The sequence below is a fragment of the Calidris pugnax genome, unplaced genomic scaffold (assembly GCF_001431845.1).
Source record: "Calidris pugnax isolate Ruff unplaced genomic scaffold, ASM143184v1 scaffold44, whole genome shotgun sequence".
NCBI lineage: Eukaryota > Metazoa > Chordata > Aves > Charadriiformes > Scolopacidae > Calidris > Calidris pugnax.
In genome coordinates this window covers 32,438,107-32,460,269 of record NW_015094506.1, presented here as the reverse complement: position 1 = coordinate 32,460,269, position 22,163 = coordinate 32,438,107, and the positions used below count along the sequence as shown (strand labels likewise).

The window sequence follows — 22,163 nt, the reverse complement described above, 5'->3', positions numbered from 1 at the left end:
AAAAGAGATTAAGATCCAGCAAGGAAGATATAACTTTTCCTGGTATCTACCTTAATACTAATAATTCCAAAGTCTTCCAAGAAATGCGAGAGGAAGGGTAATCTTTATCGTTAATGATTTCTTTCTGCATCCTGCCACCTTTGGTCGAGGTGCAGCCCATCCTGCCACCCCGTGGAATAAAAACAGAGATGAGCTTTTGCTTTCCATTCAGGGATTTCCATTCAGCACTAGTGTTCAGAAATCTTCCAATGGAATGTGTGAACTTTGGAATCTTTAACAACAACTGGTTTTTCGGCCAATCGTGTCTTTGCTACCTCGTGTTCCTATTTTTACAGTGAAGTGAAAGCCCCCAAAGCCAACCAGTTCTACAGCACCTGAGAGCTGCTCTGACAACACAGCCTCACCTACGAGGGAAGGAGGAAAATTTTTCTTCTTGCTATTCAGTTTAAAACTGCTAAAGTCTCTTGAAAGCTGAGATTTCTACTCCGGTTGCCTGTGTGTGTATTAACTGTGCCACAGCAAAGCTGAAAATGTATTAAAAAAAATCAGTTCATCTTGAGAATATTGATTTATTTTCATTACCTTACTCACTTCCCAAGCCTTCTTCCCTAATTTCCAGTGTTCCAGTCTGTGCCCATTGCCCCTTGTCCTGTCACGGGGCACCACTGAGCAGAATCAGACCCCATCCTCTTGGCACCCACCCTTCAGGTATTTATAAGCATTGATGAGATCATGGCACCTCTCTTCCTTCAGGAAAATCACAACAGATCACCTCCTTGTACTCTTATAATGTCACTGACACAGCTTACATTGTAACTGGACACGATGCCTGCCTTGTGGAAAGACAGTGCCCCAAACCCCAGGGCTGGGATCTGGGCTCCTCACCCCACCACTGGCCCTTCTGGCGCCTGCCCAGCACAGCAGGAGTTCGAACATTTCTGCCTTCCTCTTGACTTACGAGGAATAAACCTAACAGATTTCCTCCACCGCAACTTTATTGGCTGGCGAGGAAAAGATGCACAGAAAAGTCTGACAGTGTTTATATCCTTCAAGGCAACGATTACCCTTCTCATCCTCTCCTGTGATGAGCAGGGGGACAGCACCCTGCTGAGCAACTCCCACTACAGCTGAGACAATCACAGCGGAAGAGGAAAACACTGCTAATAAGAAAACCTACCAAGTATTAAGCATTCATTTTAACAGAAGGAATAAAGTACATATTCACTGTTTAGTTTAAGTCCGATGCAAAATCTTCCCCTTTCTGAAAAAAAAAAAAAAACCAAACCCCAAACCACCGTCACACAAAAATTGACACTTCCAAGGTTATGAACAAACTAAGTTTAATCTAAACCTAGTTTACAGTTGCATCAGAGGAAGAAGGGTTTCAGTCTTTCCAGTAAAGGGATGCAGCAGAAGCTATGTCTGTGTCAGCAAGCAATTCCCAACGGTCGGGGTGAATCCATAGAATCAATCAGTTGACGTCCAGCCTCTACACCTACAGTACATACAGTCTGGGAATTTGAAGGCCAGGTTTAGTCTGATCCTCCAGCCATCCTCAACGTACAGGTGGTTTCAAGCTGCCTGAAAGAAGGGATTTACTCCCAGACTGCACAAATGACATCACTGCTGTAGTGACGTGGCTGGAGTTGTCCCTTAAAGAGAACAGGTCTATTCTGGGGCTCAGTCTCACACCACACTCCTAACCCCGGGCTGAACGACCGTTCACTAACCATCTGCCCTGCAGTGCTCCCAGCTGAACCCCCCAGCATAAGCAGCAGCAGTGATGTATCAAAATTACAACCATTTTAAAGTTTCACTCTACCTGCAGTATGAGCTAAGACAGACATTAAAAAAAAAAATAATAAAAGGGGCTACTAGGAAGAAATTGAGAGCAAAATTGTCACTCCTGTAGGAGATATTCAGAAAGAACAATTGCTTACTTGCATTAAGTTTAAAATTCCTTTGGATAAAGGAACACTGAGATGCACAAGATGCAATACACTTCATAAACACAAGCATTTTACAAGTCCATGTTACAAGCCATAATGTCTAGTACATCAACATTCCACAATACAAAGCTTATCTTTATATTTAAAAATAGAATATAAACAAATAGTAATTCACATTAAGACAATTGCCACAGCAAAATTTCTCAGAGAAAGTGCTTTACCTACACAAAATACCCTAAAGCCTACCAAGCAAGCCCTGAAGTTCTCCAATTTAAAAGGGGTAGGGGTAGAAACAAAGAAAGGGCAAGTGACATCCAAAATCTTTAGGGAAATCGTGAGCTCTGAGTGTGCCACGTGCCTCAGCTGATCCTCAGGTCAGCTTCATCTGGGGAGCCATTACCCCTAAATTCGACACAGCATACCATTTTGAAAAAGTAACAGAATAGTTGATTTACCTATAAATTGCTTTGTTGAAGCTATAACTTAATAAATTTGATGTTCAAGCTGTAAAATTATCTCACAGACTAAAAATTACCACAACAAGAGAAAACAAAAGTAATACAGATCTACTTATGTCACCCTACTGGTAGAACTGAACCTGTAAGAATGCCATTCTTGGAAGATAAGGAAGACTATCACAGGACTGAATAAACGGAGAGGGAAACACAGCAATAGAGTACTTCACAGTAAAATACCTCTTTATTAGGAATATATTTAAAATTAGCTTTTTATTTCAGGTAAGAAAAATAGCATTCTGACTTTTAGCCAGTGCTGATTCCGGTCATACGCAATATTCTAACAGCTAGAAAAGTTATTTGCACCGTTGTTGCCCATTAACGTTTCTCCTACGTGTCCATTCAGTCTTTTATTTTTTACCTTGTTCTCAAATATCTTGAAGAAATTCTTCCAACAAGGCTTGTATCGAGATCTTAATTAAGACCGAGAGCCTGACTTGACAGTGACCCAGCATCCGTTACTAGCTCACGTACAGCTCTTATAAGCCTTCTTTTAAAGAACATGGTTCAATAACTGTATGTACAAAGACAATTAAGAGGGCAACTCTCCAGGAAGACTGTAGTAGAACAAATCCCACTCTTCTACTGTACAGTTTAGTACTGCAAAGTAGCAGCAATTTCAAGAACTTCAGTTAATTCTATACCCCTTTATGAGAGAGCACTGAAGAACAGAATATTGGGGTATTGCTATTACAATTTGAACAGTAAACTACTTTGTGTGTACACTTTTATACTCAGTACAAGTCTAGACTCTTTCTCTTGCTACGCTGTAACTTAACAGTTAAAGTAATTAATTGGATCATGCTGTAAACAAAGATATAAAACTTTTGTGTAAGCTTTACTGGTTTAAGGAGTGTGCATTAATACCTGCATCCAAAAAAACCAAAAGCTGTTTAATTTTCCATCATGAGCATATAATTAGGCAGCATATTTAAAAACAGATTTTTATCCACTTAAAAAAGACATCTATGCATTTCACAGAAGTTTTATACAGCATTTGTAACGGAGACTGTGTTTTTAGATACCTGCTGGCCATTTTCAATACAAGATATATCAGACAAGGAAAGTATTCTTCACATTCAGACAAATGTGTTATTTTTGGTCTTGTAATTTCCTCCATCCTCTGTAGCTTATAACGAAGCTAAAAGATACCTGCTTTAAGTAGACTTCCATATGTAGATGTTTCTTAAATGCAGATGGAAACAATGGATGATGATACTACAACAATCTCCAAATACACTTAGAACAGCCAAGAAGTCACAAGTTTTTGGCTGTTTCAAGTGGTATTTTAGCAAAGATAGAAACACCAAAAATAGGCTATATCAGGAAGCAATCTGATACTCAAATAAATAGAAAATTTGCATTTTAATGTCACATTGAATTTTAGTACATTTGAATCCAAGAAAAAAATAAACTGACAGACATAGTAATGAGTACAGGATTATATATATTACAATATGCCTTGTTATAATACATTTGTGGCTTTATGATAAAAAAAACCTGAAGGGCAGATGGAGTTTAAGCTCATTTAAGTAATTGTCAGGAACAAAGCATTAAATGCATTTCCGAAGTAAGTACTTTTATTTGATTTCAAAATCTTAAAACAGTGTTAGATCTTGGCCTTTTCTCTTTTTTTCTTTTTAAAAAAAAAAAAACCAACAACTTTAGTTACCATGGAGTGAGCTAAGTAAGTACTCTGAAAAGTTTAAATGATATAGAAAATGTTTTTCCCAATTTTACATACAACGAAAGGATAGGTGATTTCAAAAACAGCACCTATGGCTAACTCCACGTTGACCTTTACCTAGAAATGCACATTACTGATCTCCACAAGGAATCCAGCAAATTTGGGAAGTCGTCCATTTCACATGAAAGCAAGAGAAAGGGATATCATATGCAAAAATATTTTTCAAACTGTTCTTAACGTGTAATTGAACACTAAAGGCATGGTCTCTTCATTATAAAAAAATAAAGGTACAACAGAAACTCTAAAGGAAGATATTCAGCTATACTGAAGTTGCAACCCTCTGAGAAAAGAAAGAAAAAGGAAAAAAAGTCAATTAGCTAAGCTTTGTGCTCTAACCAAACTACTTACAGTGATTTTCAATGGCAAAAGCCCATGCTGACTGGGTGATTTGACAGTTCCAAATACTTTTTGCAATAATTTTTATTTGTATACAAGGACACTAAAATGATCCAGTCATGCAACGTTCACTTTAAGCATTCTGCATCTCTTTTCCAATCTTATAGCTAAGGATCTTGTTCCAGTCAATCTTGGTGCGGGTCACTGGCAACTGTCGACGTAAGGCCTTGAAAGTAGTGTCCGACATAGTCTGGTAATTCTCACTGATAGCAGTCTGTTAAACACCAAGTTACACAAAACACAGACACATGAAGAACAGAATTAGGATGTTATACAAAAAGTTAAATGACTGAGTAGTCTATTACCTCTTAAACAGGCTTAATAGAAACATGCCAAATTAAAATATAGTTTTGAAGGAAAGCGGTTGGATCTAGATTGAAACTACGTGAAGAAAATTAGTGAGACAGATGCAATAAACCTGACCCTGGCCTGGGTGTTTCAGCAAACCATTGTGCTTCAATCAGCAGCACGAATGAAGTGCTGATCAGAGTTGATTTCTGACAGCAGAGTCTTCCACTGTTTTTTCTGTAGGGATGGTACAGTCAGTCCACCATGTCATACGAGCCTGAATATCATGCCTACGATACATACTTAGTAAATTTTTATTAAAGAGCATTTTTTTTGAAACTGACAGAACACAGTGTCTGAAATTTACCTTATGTTCAAGGTTAAACAAACATGAATCCACTGCTGCAGAGGACATCTAGAACAGTTACACTTTAAAATGACTAACTGAAATGGATAATGCTTATTTATATTTATCAAAGCTGTTAACAGAGTAGCCTTTGAGCAGAAACTGTACAAAAATTCCACTTAAGGAATGCATGAATACTGAAAGAGGTGAGGATTGCTGATATCTGATCATGCTAGGGACTTTTCTGCTCTCAAAAAAATGACTTCTAAAGTAACATTAAATAGTTGAGTGCAACCACCAGAAGGTATGGAAAGGGAGGATACAGTTAATAGCAGCATGTAATCTATTTGCATTTGTATGGAACTGCATTGTCTTAATATCAAAAGCTTACTAATTGTAGAATACTAGCTTTGGTTAAGTACATGGTAATGTTATACATGTGAGCAAGGATATAGTGTGTGTGTGTGTTTCCAACATACCTGATACTCATTTTCTGCAGCCTCTACGATTTTTATAAATTCCTTTGCTGTCTGGGCTTCATTCTAGAAAAAGAGCATTTGAATTAGGTCTCATGTACAGCATGATCCTGAGACCAGCTGAATTATGTGTTTTGCTTTAGTTATGAGAGATGTCAGGTAGATTCCATGAGAACATATGACCATTTAGTGGCTAAACCAAAACTGAGCAAAACATTTATCCAAAAGGCATATGTCATGTTATTATTACATTTATATTATTATTATATTACAAAATAATAAAAACAGTCCAACTGTAACAAGCATAAAGATTACCACGGAGTTCATTAAAATATTTTGATTAAAAATTCTATGGTATGATAAAAAGACTCATGGAACTGAACAGTGTTTAGAAATATGACAATGCACATACACAAGTCTCTAAAAAGATGTGAAAATCTGGATATTAACATTATCAATGTTAAATTTCCAATACAAATTCAGGAAAACAAAGTATACCAGCTAAGCCAGAAGTATGCAGAATACAACCAAAAAACTAAAACGAATTTGTCCACCTCTAAACATTCTGAATCTGGTGACTATGCTGAAGCAAACACTACACTTTATATACCTGGTTTTCTATATCCCCAAGTACTTCCTGCAAAAACAAGGGTGCAATACACCATGATGCCCAAATGTCATCACAACTGATAAACAGTTTCTTGCCTTTGAGCCTCATCCTTAAGTCTGCAAGTGTGTGTTTGTTTTAAAAATAAGAAGTGACCCATCAATCAATTTGACAAATTAGCTGAAGTGCTTGAAAGAAGTCTCAAGAAGAAAGTGAGGGTTCGTGAACTTCAAAACTTCCAACTTGGTGTTGGAGACATTCCTAAGGGTGCTTTTGCAGAAGCTGCTGAAAGACAGAGATGTTTTTGCCTCACATGATCTCTAGTTCCTACAAGAGCAAAGACTGGAAGAAAGCTAGATTGGAGATTAGAAGGGGGTTCTTTACTGTGAGGGTAGTGGAGCACTGGAACAGGTTGCCCAGGGAGGTGGTTGAGGCCCCATCCCTGGAGATATTCAAGGAGAGGCTCGACGAGGCCCTGGGCAACCTGGTCTAGTTGGGGTTGTCCCTGCTGACTGCGGGGAGGTCAGACTAGATGACCCTTGGAGGTCCCTTCCGGCCTGGGAAATTCTATGATTCTATGATTCTATGAAAGCTATGGCAGCTTCAACGACAACTGGTTCAAAGTTTCAGTGAAACTGCAGCTAGCAGCTGTGAAAGTGCTCCTGGACACCACAGAAAGAGATGAAGGGGAAGGTAGAGGCGAAGTAGAGCAGAAGAAAGAGATTTGATTTTTCAGTGAACCGAAGCAATGATTTCAAAGGCTCTGCTAATGAAAGGAAGAATTCAGGGGTATAAGGTCTTATTTGGCTAAGACAAATTATAGCTAAGAAAGTAACCTTCACCAAGACTATTCACAGCTCTCGCAATAAGAGAACTCTTCAGTCATTTATTTCAGTTGTGCTCATTGATGGTGCAAAATTGCTTCTCTGCCAAACAACAGAAGAGGAGTTGTTGGGGCTCCTTTTAATCTACTATTCCTTCTGTGCAAAATACGAACCTGTATAGCCTCTGCCCTCTGTCAAGCTCAAAGCCAAGGCTAAAAATTGGTAAGCAGCAGCACACTTGCTTTTGTTCTAGCAGGAGGCAGGAAAGTTATGTAAAAGATTTTTTTCTACTCATCAGTCTTCTGCTGCTTTACTAAATTGTGGCACAGGATTAAGTTTCTTCCCAATAGAAAGTGAAGCAAAAGCTATTGAAAAGAGAACTTCTTCCACATAATCTTCCCTGAAGCAACTCTTAGTTGAATGAAAGACTAAACAGATCCCTTCACTTAGGAGGTCAAAAGTAATTTTATATCTACGGCTCCAGAAGTCTTATCAGTTGGCACCACACTCACCCATTCTTTATGGTGCTATTGCAACTGAAAAGCCAACAAGCCTTGCTTTATATTGACAAACAATGTTCTTTATTGATGAATTGAGCTTTTGAGCCAAATTGGTCACTAGCAGTCATTATCATTAAAATACTTCTACTACTCCCTTTCACAATTGCCCTTTGCCAGTTTAACTGCACTGGCTTAAGTTTTATTAAAGAACACTCCAACAGAAAATCTTACTGTTTATAAACACAATCTCCAGTAGGAGAGAGGAGCTTTATCTCAAAAGCAGCAGTAGTTCATGATGCAACATTACCAACTCTCAAAGGATACAAGTGGTACTATTCCCAGCCAATTTTTATTTCTACTGTCTACTCCCCATTACTATAATGATACGTTTGAAAAAAAGTTGAAAATAATTATACTTTAAATATAATGTGTGTTATGCTTCTCAAGCCAAAGCATCTCTGAGAGGGCTTTTTGTATGGAAAAGCAAGAGGCTGACAGCACCAGTTACAGACAGGGAGGAAACAAGGGGAGACTATCCACTATGGCTTCTCAGCATTTGGTTACTATTTTTAGCATACCGGTCTTCTCCCAATGAGCAAAGGAGGCAGTCTCCTGGAGATTGTACTAAAGTGGGTTATTATAACTCAAATCCCCTTCATATTCAAAAATTAATACTATAGGTCAGCTTAAATGCAACAGAAGTGCAGAAAGACTGACTGCTAGCTAATTAAGGCTTTACAACCAAAGTTAATTTAGCTTATATAAGTCACATGCAAGCATGCATTACTTTTTTTTTTTTCAAACAGTAACTACATGTTAGGCAGGAGTAGTAAATAACACATACAAAGTATTTATAAATTAGAACATTAATTCCCATTCGCTCAGAAGACCAAACTAGCTTCCAAGCTTCTGAGGTTTTTTAAGTTTGCTTCTGTTTTTGAATTAGAAAGTCATTTCAATATACACACTAGGGTCTTTAAAGTCCACTTACAGACACTGTTAGAGAATCTTGTATGTCTTTATGGCTCACCAGCTGAACATTACCATCTTCATAATAGTGAACCTACAGAAAATTAAGAGAAATTTCGTATTAAATGTTACAGACCAACAACATACAGGAAAATCAAAGTACTGTAGTATTTATCATAATAACAAACCTACACAAATCAGACAGACACACATATAGAATGTTACAAAACAGGAAAACCAAATAGAAAACCCAAATATTTTTGAGGGGAAATAGTAAAGAAGCTACTCTGGAAACATTTTTGTGTTGATGTGCCTTATGTAGTATTCCATGCGAAGAAGTTTAGAATTACAGAACATAGAATTGTTTAGGTTGGAAAACACCTTTAAGATCATCGAGTCCAAACATAAACCTAACACCAGCAAGTCCACCGCTAAACCAGAGTTTTGATTAATACTGTAAAGACAATGACATACTATGTGACATACTTCAAAAGAAATTCTTTAAGTAGTGAAGATATATTTAAATGAGAACAGTTTTGGCCAGTCTTCAGGGCACTGTGAAGTTGTTTTTTTTCCTTCACCCAAACTGTTTCCTCAGGACAGTGCAACATTAAGCTTCCCTTTCTGCATCTGCCTGGTTTTGATATTTTCCTCTCTTAGATACGGCTCGAAACAGAAGCTGGTATTTATCTAGACAAAGGAGCTCTTTGGGACAAAGTTTGCCAAGGTTAGACAGCAAAGTGGAATGAAATCTATTTACTCATTGAAATGTTCTAACTACAGAACAGCTTCCTTGATGATTATTTTGCAGGAGGACAAAAACAGTAAAACTCTACCCAAGCTAATTTTAGTACTTTTAAATTCAGTTGGCAAGGATCTGAAAACATTCAGTTTCTAATGCAATTGTTGGAAAACTTAAAAAATAGGAAGCAGATATAAAGTTACATGTAATCATTCAAAATAACTGACACAGAAGAGTTATGCAGCTCATTGACATTTAAACAGGTATCTTTAAAGATTTTTTACAATTTTGACAAACTAAACATAGTTAACATAGCTGATGTTATGAGGAGTTGAGGCACTTGCCCTATTAAGCATGATAACATGATAACTCACCCTGAGTTGTCTCACCCTATTAAGCATGATAACATTTTAATTGGGAGACTGATGCACAATACTACAATTTCAATATATATTATGATCATGATGTGTGCCAGAGACCCTCAATTTTATAAACAACAATTGAGAAAAGATGATACAGAGTAAGACAGTTATACCTAAGCAAAAGAAAGATTTCCCCTATGAGAAAAAACATTATTTCCTATGTTACATCTTACATTATTATTTTGCTTATTGTCAAATAATTGTTTTTCAACAACAGGCATCATCCTAACTACAAAATAAGCTTCTTTTCAAATCAAACACTACTGGGTGAAATTTCTGCCAGACTTTTTTCAATCCAGTTCCTAAAAAATGGGAAGTGCTTACTCAGTGCAAAATTCTGAGACCTCCCAATGAAGCAGCAGAACCCAGAAGTGTACATCTCCCCACTTCTCCATCACAATCCACTGTAGAGGCCAAAAACTACCCTGTGCTCCGAGGCCAACATCAGCACAAACATCTTATCTGTCCGAGTCCCATTCTTGGCAAAAACAGGCCTAAAAACTTAACAGGGATGAAGAGTCAAATCTAATTCTGGGATGTGTTATATCTTATACAAAAGATGAGAAGTAACTGTTCTGTACTATACCTCACGGCTGACATCCTTCTAGAATGCTAGGTCTGGGTTCAGAAGACTACAAGAAGGATGGTGGTTATGAACAGAACCTCTTGGAAAGGTTAACTAAGGAGGGATGAGAATAACAAATTATCCAAGAGATAAAATTAGTAACCAGTACACTTATCAGTTGTTTTCCATGCACAGTTGGAGCATGTCAAGCACCACAGGGACTTAGTTTTAGTAAAAGACTCTGCTGTTGTAGTTTTACATGTAATTAAAAGAAAATTAAACAATGGAAGAGATTAAGTTGAGAGTCTTCTATATTAGTTTTTTTTTTTTTTTAAACGGAAGAAATTGTGCAAATGGCCTTAAAAATACTGAAGACACCTGAAGACAGCAGGTGATGCTGGAATTTTCCCCAGCATATTCATAAAAGGTCTTACCAGAAACAGGGCAATGGCTGTATTGCTGTCATGAAGATTCTGCAAATAACACTGAAATTTCAGTCTGCTGAAATTTCACTAGTTTGAATGTAGTAAGTTCCTAGTCTACAAAATTACTTTGCTCCTTAAAAAAAAAGAAAAAATCAAAGCACTGTTGTTTGGAGGGTGGAAGGGGGAGCACTCCCACATACATTGAAGAAATTGTACACCATTTCTAAAAATTTAAAACAGAATCCAAAATTCCTCGATGAAACAAGTAGTTCCTATACAAGCAGAAAAAGTAAAATTTTTCGTCACTCCCCCAAACACAGACTTTAATGAATGTAAATAACATCTTGATTAGTTATGTGAAATAGTAATAAAATCAGCTGGTGTCCAAATTCAGATGCCAATTAAAACCTGAGTAAATTCAGGCTATTTTCTAGACTACTGGCCTAACCTTTCTCTATGAGGTAGGCTGCTTGTTTTGGAAAAATCTCTTAAGAAATTTAACCAAAAATGCACGCTGTGGAGAAAATGCCTGTTTTGCTGCAAGCTGTATTTAAGTGACTATTTACTTGGATTCTCTCAAAGTCTTAAGAAGCCTAGAATTATTTAGGCTGCTTACCATAACTACCTTGATTTGACAACATAAGAATGGCCATCCACATTTTGACTATCATTCCAGCTGTACAGAATTTGCCCCAAAATGGGAAGTCAAATTCAGATCTACCCTGCTTGGGTGGATCTAAACACATCTATCAAATCCTAAAATAACATCCTAAGTCCCAGGCAATACCTAGAAAAACATTCCATTGCATCTTCCTGAAGTCAAGTCTGTGAGCAGCAGTAACAAATTGCAAAATTCATGGGGACACAAAGAGCAGGAAAAGGGACCTTGACTATGTCTTGTTAAAAAATAATAAAGTACTATGCTGGAAACCAGACCGCACTAAGATTCTAGTCCCAGATCCCTGAATTGTTTTAATAAACTCCTGCAAAATATGCATACGCATTCCAGGGAACTAACAACTCAGGAAGTTAATTCCCCCTTGCCTACCACATGACAGTCAGACTTCCTGTGGTCTCAAGGATTTCTGCATTCCTGCTTGAACAGTATCTCCTTTCTGGATGCCCTAGAGCCAACAAGATGGGCAAATTCTGAATGAAGGAGACTTGGATTCAAAAGTTTCAGACAGTGGAATGACTGAAAGCAAAGGTTCCCACCTCTCTGAACAACAGGGTGGGTAATATGAAAAAAAAAACCACCAACTATTATCTATTAAAAAGAAAAAATTCTACTTCAGAAAGGGCCTACCCTCAGCAAAGGCTTGTGCCACAGCAAATTCAAGAACCAAGAAACCAAAGAGGTATATGCCTAGCTGAGGTGAATACACCTTCTGAAGCCTTCTAAATCATTACATTAAACGCATATTTTGTGTTTGCAAGGATTAGGTAAATATGCACTTAAGTTGCTAACACTTAACTAAATGGGCATCTCTTCTTTGCTTATTGGGTCCCCAAATTCTTTTAGAATACCTAATACACTGGCCTGAGTGTCCCTTCATAATAACTGGAGACTTCACTTATCAGGACACAGTTTGAGGTAAGCATACCTGAATTTTCAAGATGCCAGCCACTTGAGTGGTTGAAGGGGTGATTGTAAACTTCCATTCTGACCTCCAACGGCCATTCCTTTAAGAAAATAAAATAGAAATCAGATTTCACCCCACTGGTTAAGAAAAAAAACAACACCAAAAGCAACATACAACTAAAAGGAAAACAGAGAGTGAAATATGCTGTGCAGCTACACATGCACAAAATCTTTCCCTAAAGATTCAGCCCCGTAATCAGTTGAAAAGAGTATAGTTTCCCAAAATATTTACTCTCAATTTTGGAAGTGGACCGAGGAGATTTACTACTAAGGACCTTTTAACAGTAGGACTTAACTCCAATATTCTTTCCCTCCTTTATTATTAAGTATATAGTGTTAATATTCTGTTTCTGGGACCTCGACGACTCGCTGGATCAGCTGAAGTCACACTTCACATCAGGCTATGAAAAACTTGAATGGAATGAACATCAAAGTAGCAGGACTTTCCGCTATGCTGAACTATAACTAGGCCTTTCAACTCTTCTAGCATTTCTGTTCCAGGACAACTATTTCCTTCCAGTTTCCTTCCACAAATTCAATATCCTTGCCAAATTGCTTAAAGGGAGTTTCAAACATCTGGAAAACAGTACGGAGAGATTGTAGTTTCACCTGATTTCTTTCCTCCAGACTAGACATTTTCTTATTTATTTAGGAGGTTAGTGGATTAGAAAGTTAGTACATTAGAGCTATATTAAGAATGTACTGTGGCTGTCTCAATTTCTCCTTTGCACTTAGAGAAGGAAAGAAAGTTGATACTCTGAATTCCAATCCTATTAATTTCAGGCATAGATTCCAGTCCATCCAACAAGGGGAGAAAAAGAGATAAAGACTTAAAGATTAACACCTACTAATGGCACATCTTAGATACTAACAACATTAACTGAATTTTAAAGCCATTGGTTATTATGTCAGCCGATACCCAAATTATAGATTATCACTGAAAACTCAGACTAAGGCAATTCAGAAGCTTGTTTGTCATCTCTGAGAAAACTGAAAGGGTCACCCAACTCAGTGACACTAATACCACTGGTAGCCTTAAGACCGACACATTAGTTATCAGAAAGCTTATGTGCTGAACTACATTTTAGGTACAATATTCATTTTTAGATGCATGGGATTCAATGATTAGCTAATAGATTTGTTTGCTTCTTAGTCACTTTATGGTCCTTGAAGTTAACAGGACCACAATGTTTCCACTCTGGGATTTCTTTTTGTCCTTAAGATGCTATTCCAAGAAAAGAGTTCAAGTTCAGAAGTATCCTCCTGTAGGAAGCGCTCTAAGTTAGAAACACTGAGTCAGTACTTTCTTTACCTCTGCTGACTTAAGATGTTTTTTAAGAGACTGACTGTTCTTCCTTTTCTTTCACTTTCTTTAACAAACCATTTGTCCTACTGTGTTGATCGTGTTTCAGAAATTCATAGAACACCTCTTTTTTTGGCATGTAATGATTTTCTATCATCCAACAAACTCACTTTCACGGTAGGCTGCCAGCCTTCCAAATGCCTAAAAAGCTGGGACAATAAATACTGGCTGTGGCTTGGGCTGGATATCCAGACATACAGCTGGATAACTGAGGAGCCTCATTAACTTTGAATCCATTTCTCCATTCCCAAATCCCCCCAAACCAATAAACATTCATTAAAACTTGCTAAGAATGAGAATTAGAGTCTGACTATCCCCCTGTAAAACTCTTAAAATCATGTTCAATATCTACCCATAGATGTCTGACCATAACTTTATTAAAGAAAACTTTCATGAAATATTTTCTCCGTCTATAAAAAGTTGTGGCATATCTGTTCATCTTCTTGATATAATATTAAAGTAACTATTTGGAATACCAAAATTCACTCACTGAACTAAAAAGTCAGTATTATTTCAAGTTACTTTTAATATTGATGTAAAACATGCAGACTTAACTAGTCAAATTTACGTCAACAGGAAAAATTTATTAACTGTGCAAATTCAATTAAAATCTATGGAACAGTATACTGGGCAAATCATTTAACTGATACAGGCACATGCTGAAATTACAATGCATGTATGTAATATTAATCTTCAGCACCAGAAAACAAAGATTTCTGCACTTTTATTCATTACCTATGGGATTAGTAAATATAATTTCACACAGATGCAAAATAACAAGTAAAATAATAATGAAATGCATTTTTTCAGGAAACTGCATATATTAGGTATCTTTAGGAGATACTTCCTTTACCCAACTCAAATACTGTGATATTTATCTCAGCTCCTGGCATTTCCCTGACAGGACCTATCCAAACTTCATTCCAGACTGTGGAAAACATCTTTCAATCAAGCATAGAAAAAAAAAAAATTTAAAAAAAAAAATCAAGCTGCAGTTTAAGAGTTTGTTTCATCCAAGATCACCGTTATCTACCTCACCCAAAAATTAAAGATTCAAGTCCTATAGTAAATTAATCTTTAGTTATTTTATTTCTTTGAGACATGAAAACTAGAAGGAGCTGTTTTTATTCTGTCAGTCACAAAGGAATCAACTCTATTACAGAACACAGGCACAGGTTTTGCTGCCAGTTTCATAAACTGGAAAAGTCATAAGGAATTTTATGAAGCTCCCAAAGCCCCGCAAAAGAGTTGCAGGAGTGCAGTCTGTCATTTTAGTTACCAAAAAGGAAGAGATTTCTACATAGTTTTGGCAAGAAAACTTGAGGTAGACGGAGAAAAATAAAGTCATATGCAATATTTATATGCACCTTCTTCTCCAAACTAAGGATTATGAGTGTAATGGCACTAGTGCATTTATTCAGTTTGCTCTATTTTACTGTATTTGTATTCATACAGAAACTTACCAAAAATTTTTTGCTTGGAACTGATGGCTTTCTATGCATGCAATAATAGTCTGCTGTCCATCAATTGTTTTACCATATACCTTAATTAGAAATGAGAAAAAAATACATAAAGAACACAGTTTAAGTTTCGGTATCTGTCTTGCTCAAGCTGCGTAGATATCTAGTTCTATTATCATTACGTAAACTATAAAATTCAATTTTATAACCACTATGGTTCTTACATAATATTCAGAACCTGAAACATTACACTACATATTACAATGCAGAAAAATTTAAGATTAGAAAACATGAAGGTCAAGCATCTTAACTGAAATGTTATATACCGCAAACTCATTTTTCTGCAGTTATACGAATTTCAAGACTATAGCAGTGACTGTTGTGACGATATTACCAGCTGGTTTCACATACCAGCTATTCTACAACCAAATGATGATTTAAGCCTTTACAGACTAGCAAAAAGGTGATTAAAAGGGCGGGTTTGGTCCTCTTTTCCGCTTTATCCCCTAAAATCAAATACTACTAAAAATTATCTCAATGAACACGTAATCTGGTTTCCTTTACAGAAGCTGGAACTCATCTCACTGCCTGGGAATCCAATTCAACTTGCTACCTCAGCAACTGATTTTTATTCTGCCCTCCCCCCTTGCCCCAGTTAGTTTTTCCATCAGGTTACTACAAAGCACAGGACAGCTATCACCAGATCAGTTTGCTAAACTTCACACAGTCCTAGGGCTCCTAACAGCAAATGGAAACTATTTTAGTACAGACTGAGAGGCTTCATTTTAAGAAGCCATCGGAACACACTGATGCTGGTGGTAAGAACATAGCACTTTTGACACATAGGAGATGCGATTGAGAGAAAACAGGTTGCTTTACTGACAGTTTTGTCAGTAAAGCCAAGCCAGATTATTTGTTTCTTCTGGATTTTTTTTTTTTTGTTGTTGTTAAAGTAACCAGCCAGGTAGCCAGGATCAACCTGCAGTACTCTATAGCAGGTATTAATGCTTTAAGAAACTGAATTAAAAATCCTTCAAAACTTAGAGGTAAGTCTTCACTATGACCTGCAGTAACCACCCACTAGGAATCCAATAGCTGAAATATTAAACACTTCTGAAGCTTTCCCTCACTTCCCTGTATGAACCCTTGACAGGACTAAATTCTTTACAGTTGAAACTGCCTATCTTCCTAGTTTACAAATATTATTTTTTTAAGATATCTATAGCAGTACAGTGGTTATATAATTTAGTACTTACTGTGCAGACACCATTTGGGTAGTGTTCTTTCACATATGCTTTCATTGCTGTTTCAACTGAGTTTCTCCAGGATTCTATGGCATTTTCAACTTCGTGGGGTCTAGGATCAGTAGCCTCCTTTCTTAAGTGATCGAATTTAAAAGAAATCTTGTTCTTGGGATCCAAAAATTTTCCATTTCCTAAATCACCATGTTCTGTTATCAAAACCTGTATCATAAAGTTGTAGTTAATAATATTGAATAAAGAGCAAAAAAAAATACCATGCCAAATCTAATTATATCCTACACTTAAATGGACCTTATTCACATCCAAAGACTCACATTTTAAACAAAATATGCATATAGCAAGAGAGGACAAGGCTAACATGACACATGGACTCAGGAAAAAAAAAATATCCTGAATCTTACCCTCTTACTACAACAAATAACACAATATAGAAATTCACGTTTTCTAGTACTAAAGACAGAGCAAATTATTTCTACAGCTCCAAATCAGGTCTGACTGAATTCAGGCCAACAACACAGACTGAAATTTCAAGCTCTTTAGGTGCCCTAAATGATTATCTTATGGAACTGGTACTATTGGAGTTCCATAATCTCTATACTTTGGCAGGGAAGATGAGCTTCATTAAAATACCAGAACATCTTTAACAGTTTAAGGAACACTGCAAATATCCAATTGTATCCATACCTGTTCATCGTAACCGTCAATTTTTACTGGAGTAAACTGGTCCAAGTTGTACTGTGCAAATGCACTACAAGAGAAAGAAAACATCAGAAGCCTGCATCAAGCACAATCTTTTTCCTTAGTAGCTGTAAGAGATTTAAATAATAGCTAATAATCTGGGTGATGATGCATCAAAAAATTACATCAATGATTCATTACCTAACAGGCCCAAATTCTTGGGATCACCTTGTTTCATTCAGTGCTCACATTACACTATTCCAACCACCATTACACAATGATTTATGTTCAAAAGTAACCTGATACAGACAAACACATAAGCTTTACAGTAACCCATAGAAACTGAAGGAACAGATAAAATTTAAATTCCACAGGGATCCTACCTAAATCAGACATCTCTCTTCTTACAGATTAAACTAATTTTGGCATAAAATGCAGTAGGCATGACGTACTGATATAAAAGTAGGGTCTAAGAAGCAGTATCTTACAGGTGTTCAGTGACTGTAACATCTACCAAGAAACAGAAAACAAAATCCAAACAGATGGAGACTAATTCCAGAATCCAGGTCACCCTTTTCCATAACAGTTGCTCTAATCGTTAGGATACAATACAGATCTCTCCTCTGCCAAGAATTTAATCTTGATCAAAGATGCACAACACACATAACTTGCCAAGCACACATCTTTTTAAACAAATCACTTACTGACAGTGAAAGTCTTACTGAAAAACATCTTGCTTTTATGCAATTGAGTATGTGGCATCTGGTACTTACTGGGCGGCTCCTTCCCTGAGAAGATTGTCATTATTAAGCAGCAACCGAACATCTGAAAGAAGATATTTACAACATAAAAGTATAGTTAACTCAGAAACTTGTTTCAGTCACATAACAAACGTCAACAGACTGTACAAAACAAAAAACCCAAACCACCCATACAGATTACTAGGTAGGAAATGTATTGCTTCGTATTTCACAATTTTGACTGAAGAAAATGAGAAGAGTAGTAAGGAAATGGATCCCTTCCAAGACAATCTGGTAAGCAGATAAGTCATATTCTGTGTGACAGCCCTAGGAATCCATCAAAGTAGTTTTTAAAGAATTTCTGAATGAAAACAGCACAGGATTCAAATGAGTTCATTTTTAAGATGTAAACTGAGAAATCCCTCACACTCTACTGATGGTAGTGGTTCGGTATTTTAATGAGACTAATATGATATGTATTTCACTTTTTTTTTTTTAAGTCTTACTACTTTTGCTCTCATTCCTTAACGACACTTAGTAGTCAAAGCACAATATATCACAATACAATTTCTTTTATCATCGTACAAGGAAGATATAAGCATAGAATAAAGCCAATACTCTTCTCAGAATGACTTCATATTTACTATGCAGCAAATTCCTATTTATGTACTTGACTTATTGGCTTGTTATTTACTAGGCACCAATTTAATGAACTGATCATTAACTAACTGATCATATGTCTCGCTATAACATTCTAAACTCTTTTAAAGATTCCCAAATTATCATGCAAGTGAAAAAAATCTAGAATCTATTTGAAGTATTTTTTCTTTAAGAAACCAGCCTCAAAAAAAAAACCAAACCAAAACAAAAAACACAACAAAAAACTAACCCCAAACCAAAACACAAATGAAAAAAATAAAAACAAAAACAGAAACTCAAAAAAGCCCACAGCTAACCAAACTAACAGAATCACAATTTATAGAATTAGAATTTAAAGCTTTCTCTCTCTTTTTTCAACACGTCAGTCTAAATCTCATTGAACACTGGTCAGGCATTTATGATCAAATGTTTTGATATATTTTACTCCATTATTGAGCAGGTAGTTGCAAGTATGAACTAGCTTAACAGTAAAGTTTATAGCCGTACTGCTATAAGAAATGGTGTCAACCTTCAGGGAGGTGGGTTAATGAGCTGCTCGCCAACAGTTCATTTCACAAATGCAGTACAAGCTAAGTTGAAATAATAATCAGTGAGTCACAGTTTAACTGAAGAACAAGGCACTTCTAAGAACCTTACCTTCTTTACTAAATTTAAGCTCTCTCCAGCCTGACACAAACTAAAAGTTAGGTATACTAAACTTATTTAAATAACATCAGAGATATTTGTAAGCTACCGCTACAAAACATATGCCTTCTTATATGATATGTATGCCCATATATCTTGATGCCAAGACAAACACAATTTTTAAAGAAAAACATCTTGGGCAAAGTTTAGGCTTGAGAGAAGCTAATTTCAAGTTTCCTTTCAGTTTCCCAATACACTCAGTAAAATCAGCATGCACAGAATTTAAGGGTTAAAAAAGTTTGGAGAAGATTAATATTCTTTCCACAACTGGCATTAAGCAGTAGTCCTTTGTATATTCAAAGTTAAGTATTTGCAATGACATTCCTTCTTTAAAAAAAAAAGACAACCAACCAACCAAACCAAAACATTTTCATTTCAGCTAGTTTAATTTCTGTTGAAAAATTGCCTATCAAAGACTGAAGGAAAAAAAAAGGGTACCTGTGTGTTCTAAATGAAAACCCTAGCAACTGTTAATTCATGACTAATTAAAAACAGAAAGAAAGCTCATTCTCACATCACAAAGACAAGTGGTACTTTCCTCCTTTTTCATTTCAACTCCAAGCTGTCTTGTGACTGCAAGGCTTTTTATGCCAAGCTACAAACCCAGCTCTTACAGCAAGTGAGCTGCTAAAATATAAGCTACGTGAAATTCAGGGCAGTAATTCAAAATCAGTATTTTGAACATAGATGCCTTAAATGAAAGGACAGAGCAGTCAGATACTCACCATTGAACACCTCATTGAATTCCCCAGGAGGAGCATGGATTATGAATTTTGCTGCTATACGCACCTTAAATACAAAAACAATGATGTGGTTGTATATACTTGCATTCATTCCTATTCAAACCAACCATGCATTGTGTGGCTTTAATACCCCGACATGGAATCATACAACTCCCACTGATTCATATACTTGTTCGCGTTATTTAAACTCCTCTATCTTTGTGAGAAACACAGAATATAAAGCTCCACCTCTTCAAAGAGAATAGAGGAGATTATACATGATGGAAAGAGAAATTGAGTCTGTCATGTTTTGTATTATTGGCAAAAGGAAAAAGATTAATATAACAATTAAGATCAGTAATATATTCACAATGTATTTCAACTTTCAGTCCATGGATACCCAGGAATCGACACACATTCCAAGAGAGCCAAAACCCATGAAGACATTTTCTCTTCAAAGCATCTCCTCTTATTTTACTACACATTCTATAGCTCTGAACTTTCCAAAAGGCCTGGAGCTAGACAGTAATCAATAGATTACATAAGCTTAAAAATGCTCGTGTAGACACTAAATCATGCAATTTCACCTGCATCTATCTGTAACGCCTCTTAGTATCACAGTATTAACAGATAAAATTTAAAAAAGCACCTTGAAGACTTCTTTAATGCGAGTCCTTGAGCAATTGCCTTCAGCCACAACTTCTTGCAGATTAAACACAGCATAAGCCAGTACTTCCACTAGAAGCAGGCACACCTGCCCTGCCTGCCTTCTTCCTTCTGCTTGCACAAACACTTATACAACTGCACGGTGAGCAAAATTAGAAAACTTATTTTTCTATTTTTTCAGACCAGTTCCACGAAAAAGTTCACTGCACAGAAGCAGACACATCTGCTTGCAAAAGGAACATAAAAATGCTTTTTTTTTCCTGGGAGTGCAGGGAGGGATGTGAAACAACCTTTCAACTATTATTTTACTTGCAGAATGTCACTCAGCAGACTTGCTTTCATTCCTTCTTTCCCCCCCCCCCTTAAACTGTTATGGGCACCCATTATAAAAATAAATAAATACATGTCAGTTTCCTAACTTAACCTGACAAAAGTTCCTATCCTTCACACTTCACAGTTATCCCAGTTCAAGAGACATTCAAAGCTCTCTTGCATCCACGATGTCACTGTTCAAATACAGGTTACTGCCTGAACCATAGTTCCCCATTTCTAACACCTCCAGTTATATTTCTATGGAAAAGAGTTGGGAGATTCATTGTCTGCATTCTCTTGGCTTCTTGTTTGAAATTAAGATGTTCCAGAAGCACATACTCCATTAACAAATAGCTAAAAATAACCAAAGAATGCTTTACATTTACACATTTAGATACATTGAAACAATAAAAGAACTATCTGAGCATGCTAGAGCTCTTGAATGGACTTGTAAATAGCTTTTACAATTGAGGGTAGCAATACAGCCAGCGCTTGGGCCCCTGGTTCTTGACAAGATCCAGAAAATGGTCTCCAGGAGAGGTGGTTCAAGCTTCAGAGTGTCCTGATAGGGGACTCTGTTGCCTCAGCAGTGTTCAAACTTCAGTCAGATCCCAAATGCCTAGCCCAGGCAGCTTTCTGCTCACTAGCAGCCAACACACAGCCACAGAGCTGGCTGATGGAAATGAAAGGTTATCAGTCCCCAACTTTCTAAACCGAATGCTACATTTTGGGTTGAAGACAGCCTTTATCTGCTGCCTCACATATCTAAATCAGAACTGCTTTTTCCATATAAACATAAATTTGCATTATACTGAGATAAATGCCATAGAGTTTACTCTTCTCAAGAGACACAGAGAGGCAAGAGCCTCTTCTTTCTTCTATGGCAGCTTATTAAAGCACTTGCCCAGATAAGAAGAAAACATGACTTGGATTGTCTCCTTTGACCCAGTGGAATGTAAACTCATCTGCATTAGCCAGATGACGCCAACCACCAGCCCGCGCACTTTTCCAGAGTGAGGACATACTCCACACCTCTCCTGCTGAAGTCAGGGCACCCTGTGCACAGTACACAGCTTAATGCTCGAGCCAAAGAAATCTGAAGGGCCTGAAACATAGCTAACCTACAGTACTACTAAACCACCCTTGAAGAAGAAGGGCAAGACAAGCTCCAAGGCTCTATATTACTAAGACATTTTATCAAAT

The 22,163-nt window shown here is 36.8% G+C and overlaps 1 protein-coding gene across 2 annotated transcripts in view; it reads right to left on the bottom strand.

The window, feature by feature from the left end:
• Positions 1-2,008: 2,008 nt before the first annotated feature.
• CAPZA2 (capping protein (actin filament) muscle Z-line, alpha 2) overlaps positions 2,009-22,163 on the bottom strand; it is a 33,560-nt gene continuing 13,405 nt past the window's right edge. Inside the window, exons 2-10 of one of the 2 annotated variants that reach the window (XM_014963860.1) lie at positions 19,986-20,049; positions 17,950-18,001; positions 17,183-17,246; positions 16,493-16,699; positions 15,240-15,319; positions 12,376-12,454; positions 8,640-8,711; positions 5,721-5,783; positions 2,009-4,821 (exon numbers count right to left, since the gene is read on the bottom strand). In XM_014963860.1, coding sequence (XP_014819346.1) covers positions 4,681-4,821; positions 5,721-5,783; positions 8,640-8,711; positions 12,376-12,454; positions 15,240-15,319; positions 16,493-16,699; positions 17,183-17,246; positions 17,950-18,001; positions 19,986-20,049 — 822 coding nt within the window. In that variant the 3' untranslated portion in view covers positions 2,009-4,680. Of the gene's footprint in view, positions 4,822-5,720; positions 5,784-8,639; positions 8,712-12,375; positions 12,455-15,239; positions 15,320-16,492; positions 16,700-17,182; positions 17,247-17,949; positions 18,002-19,985; positions 20,110-22,163 lie in introns of those variants that run through there. The other variant, XM_014963859.1, reaches the window with a different exon arrangement.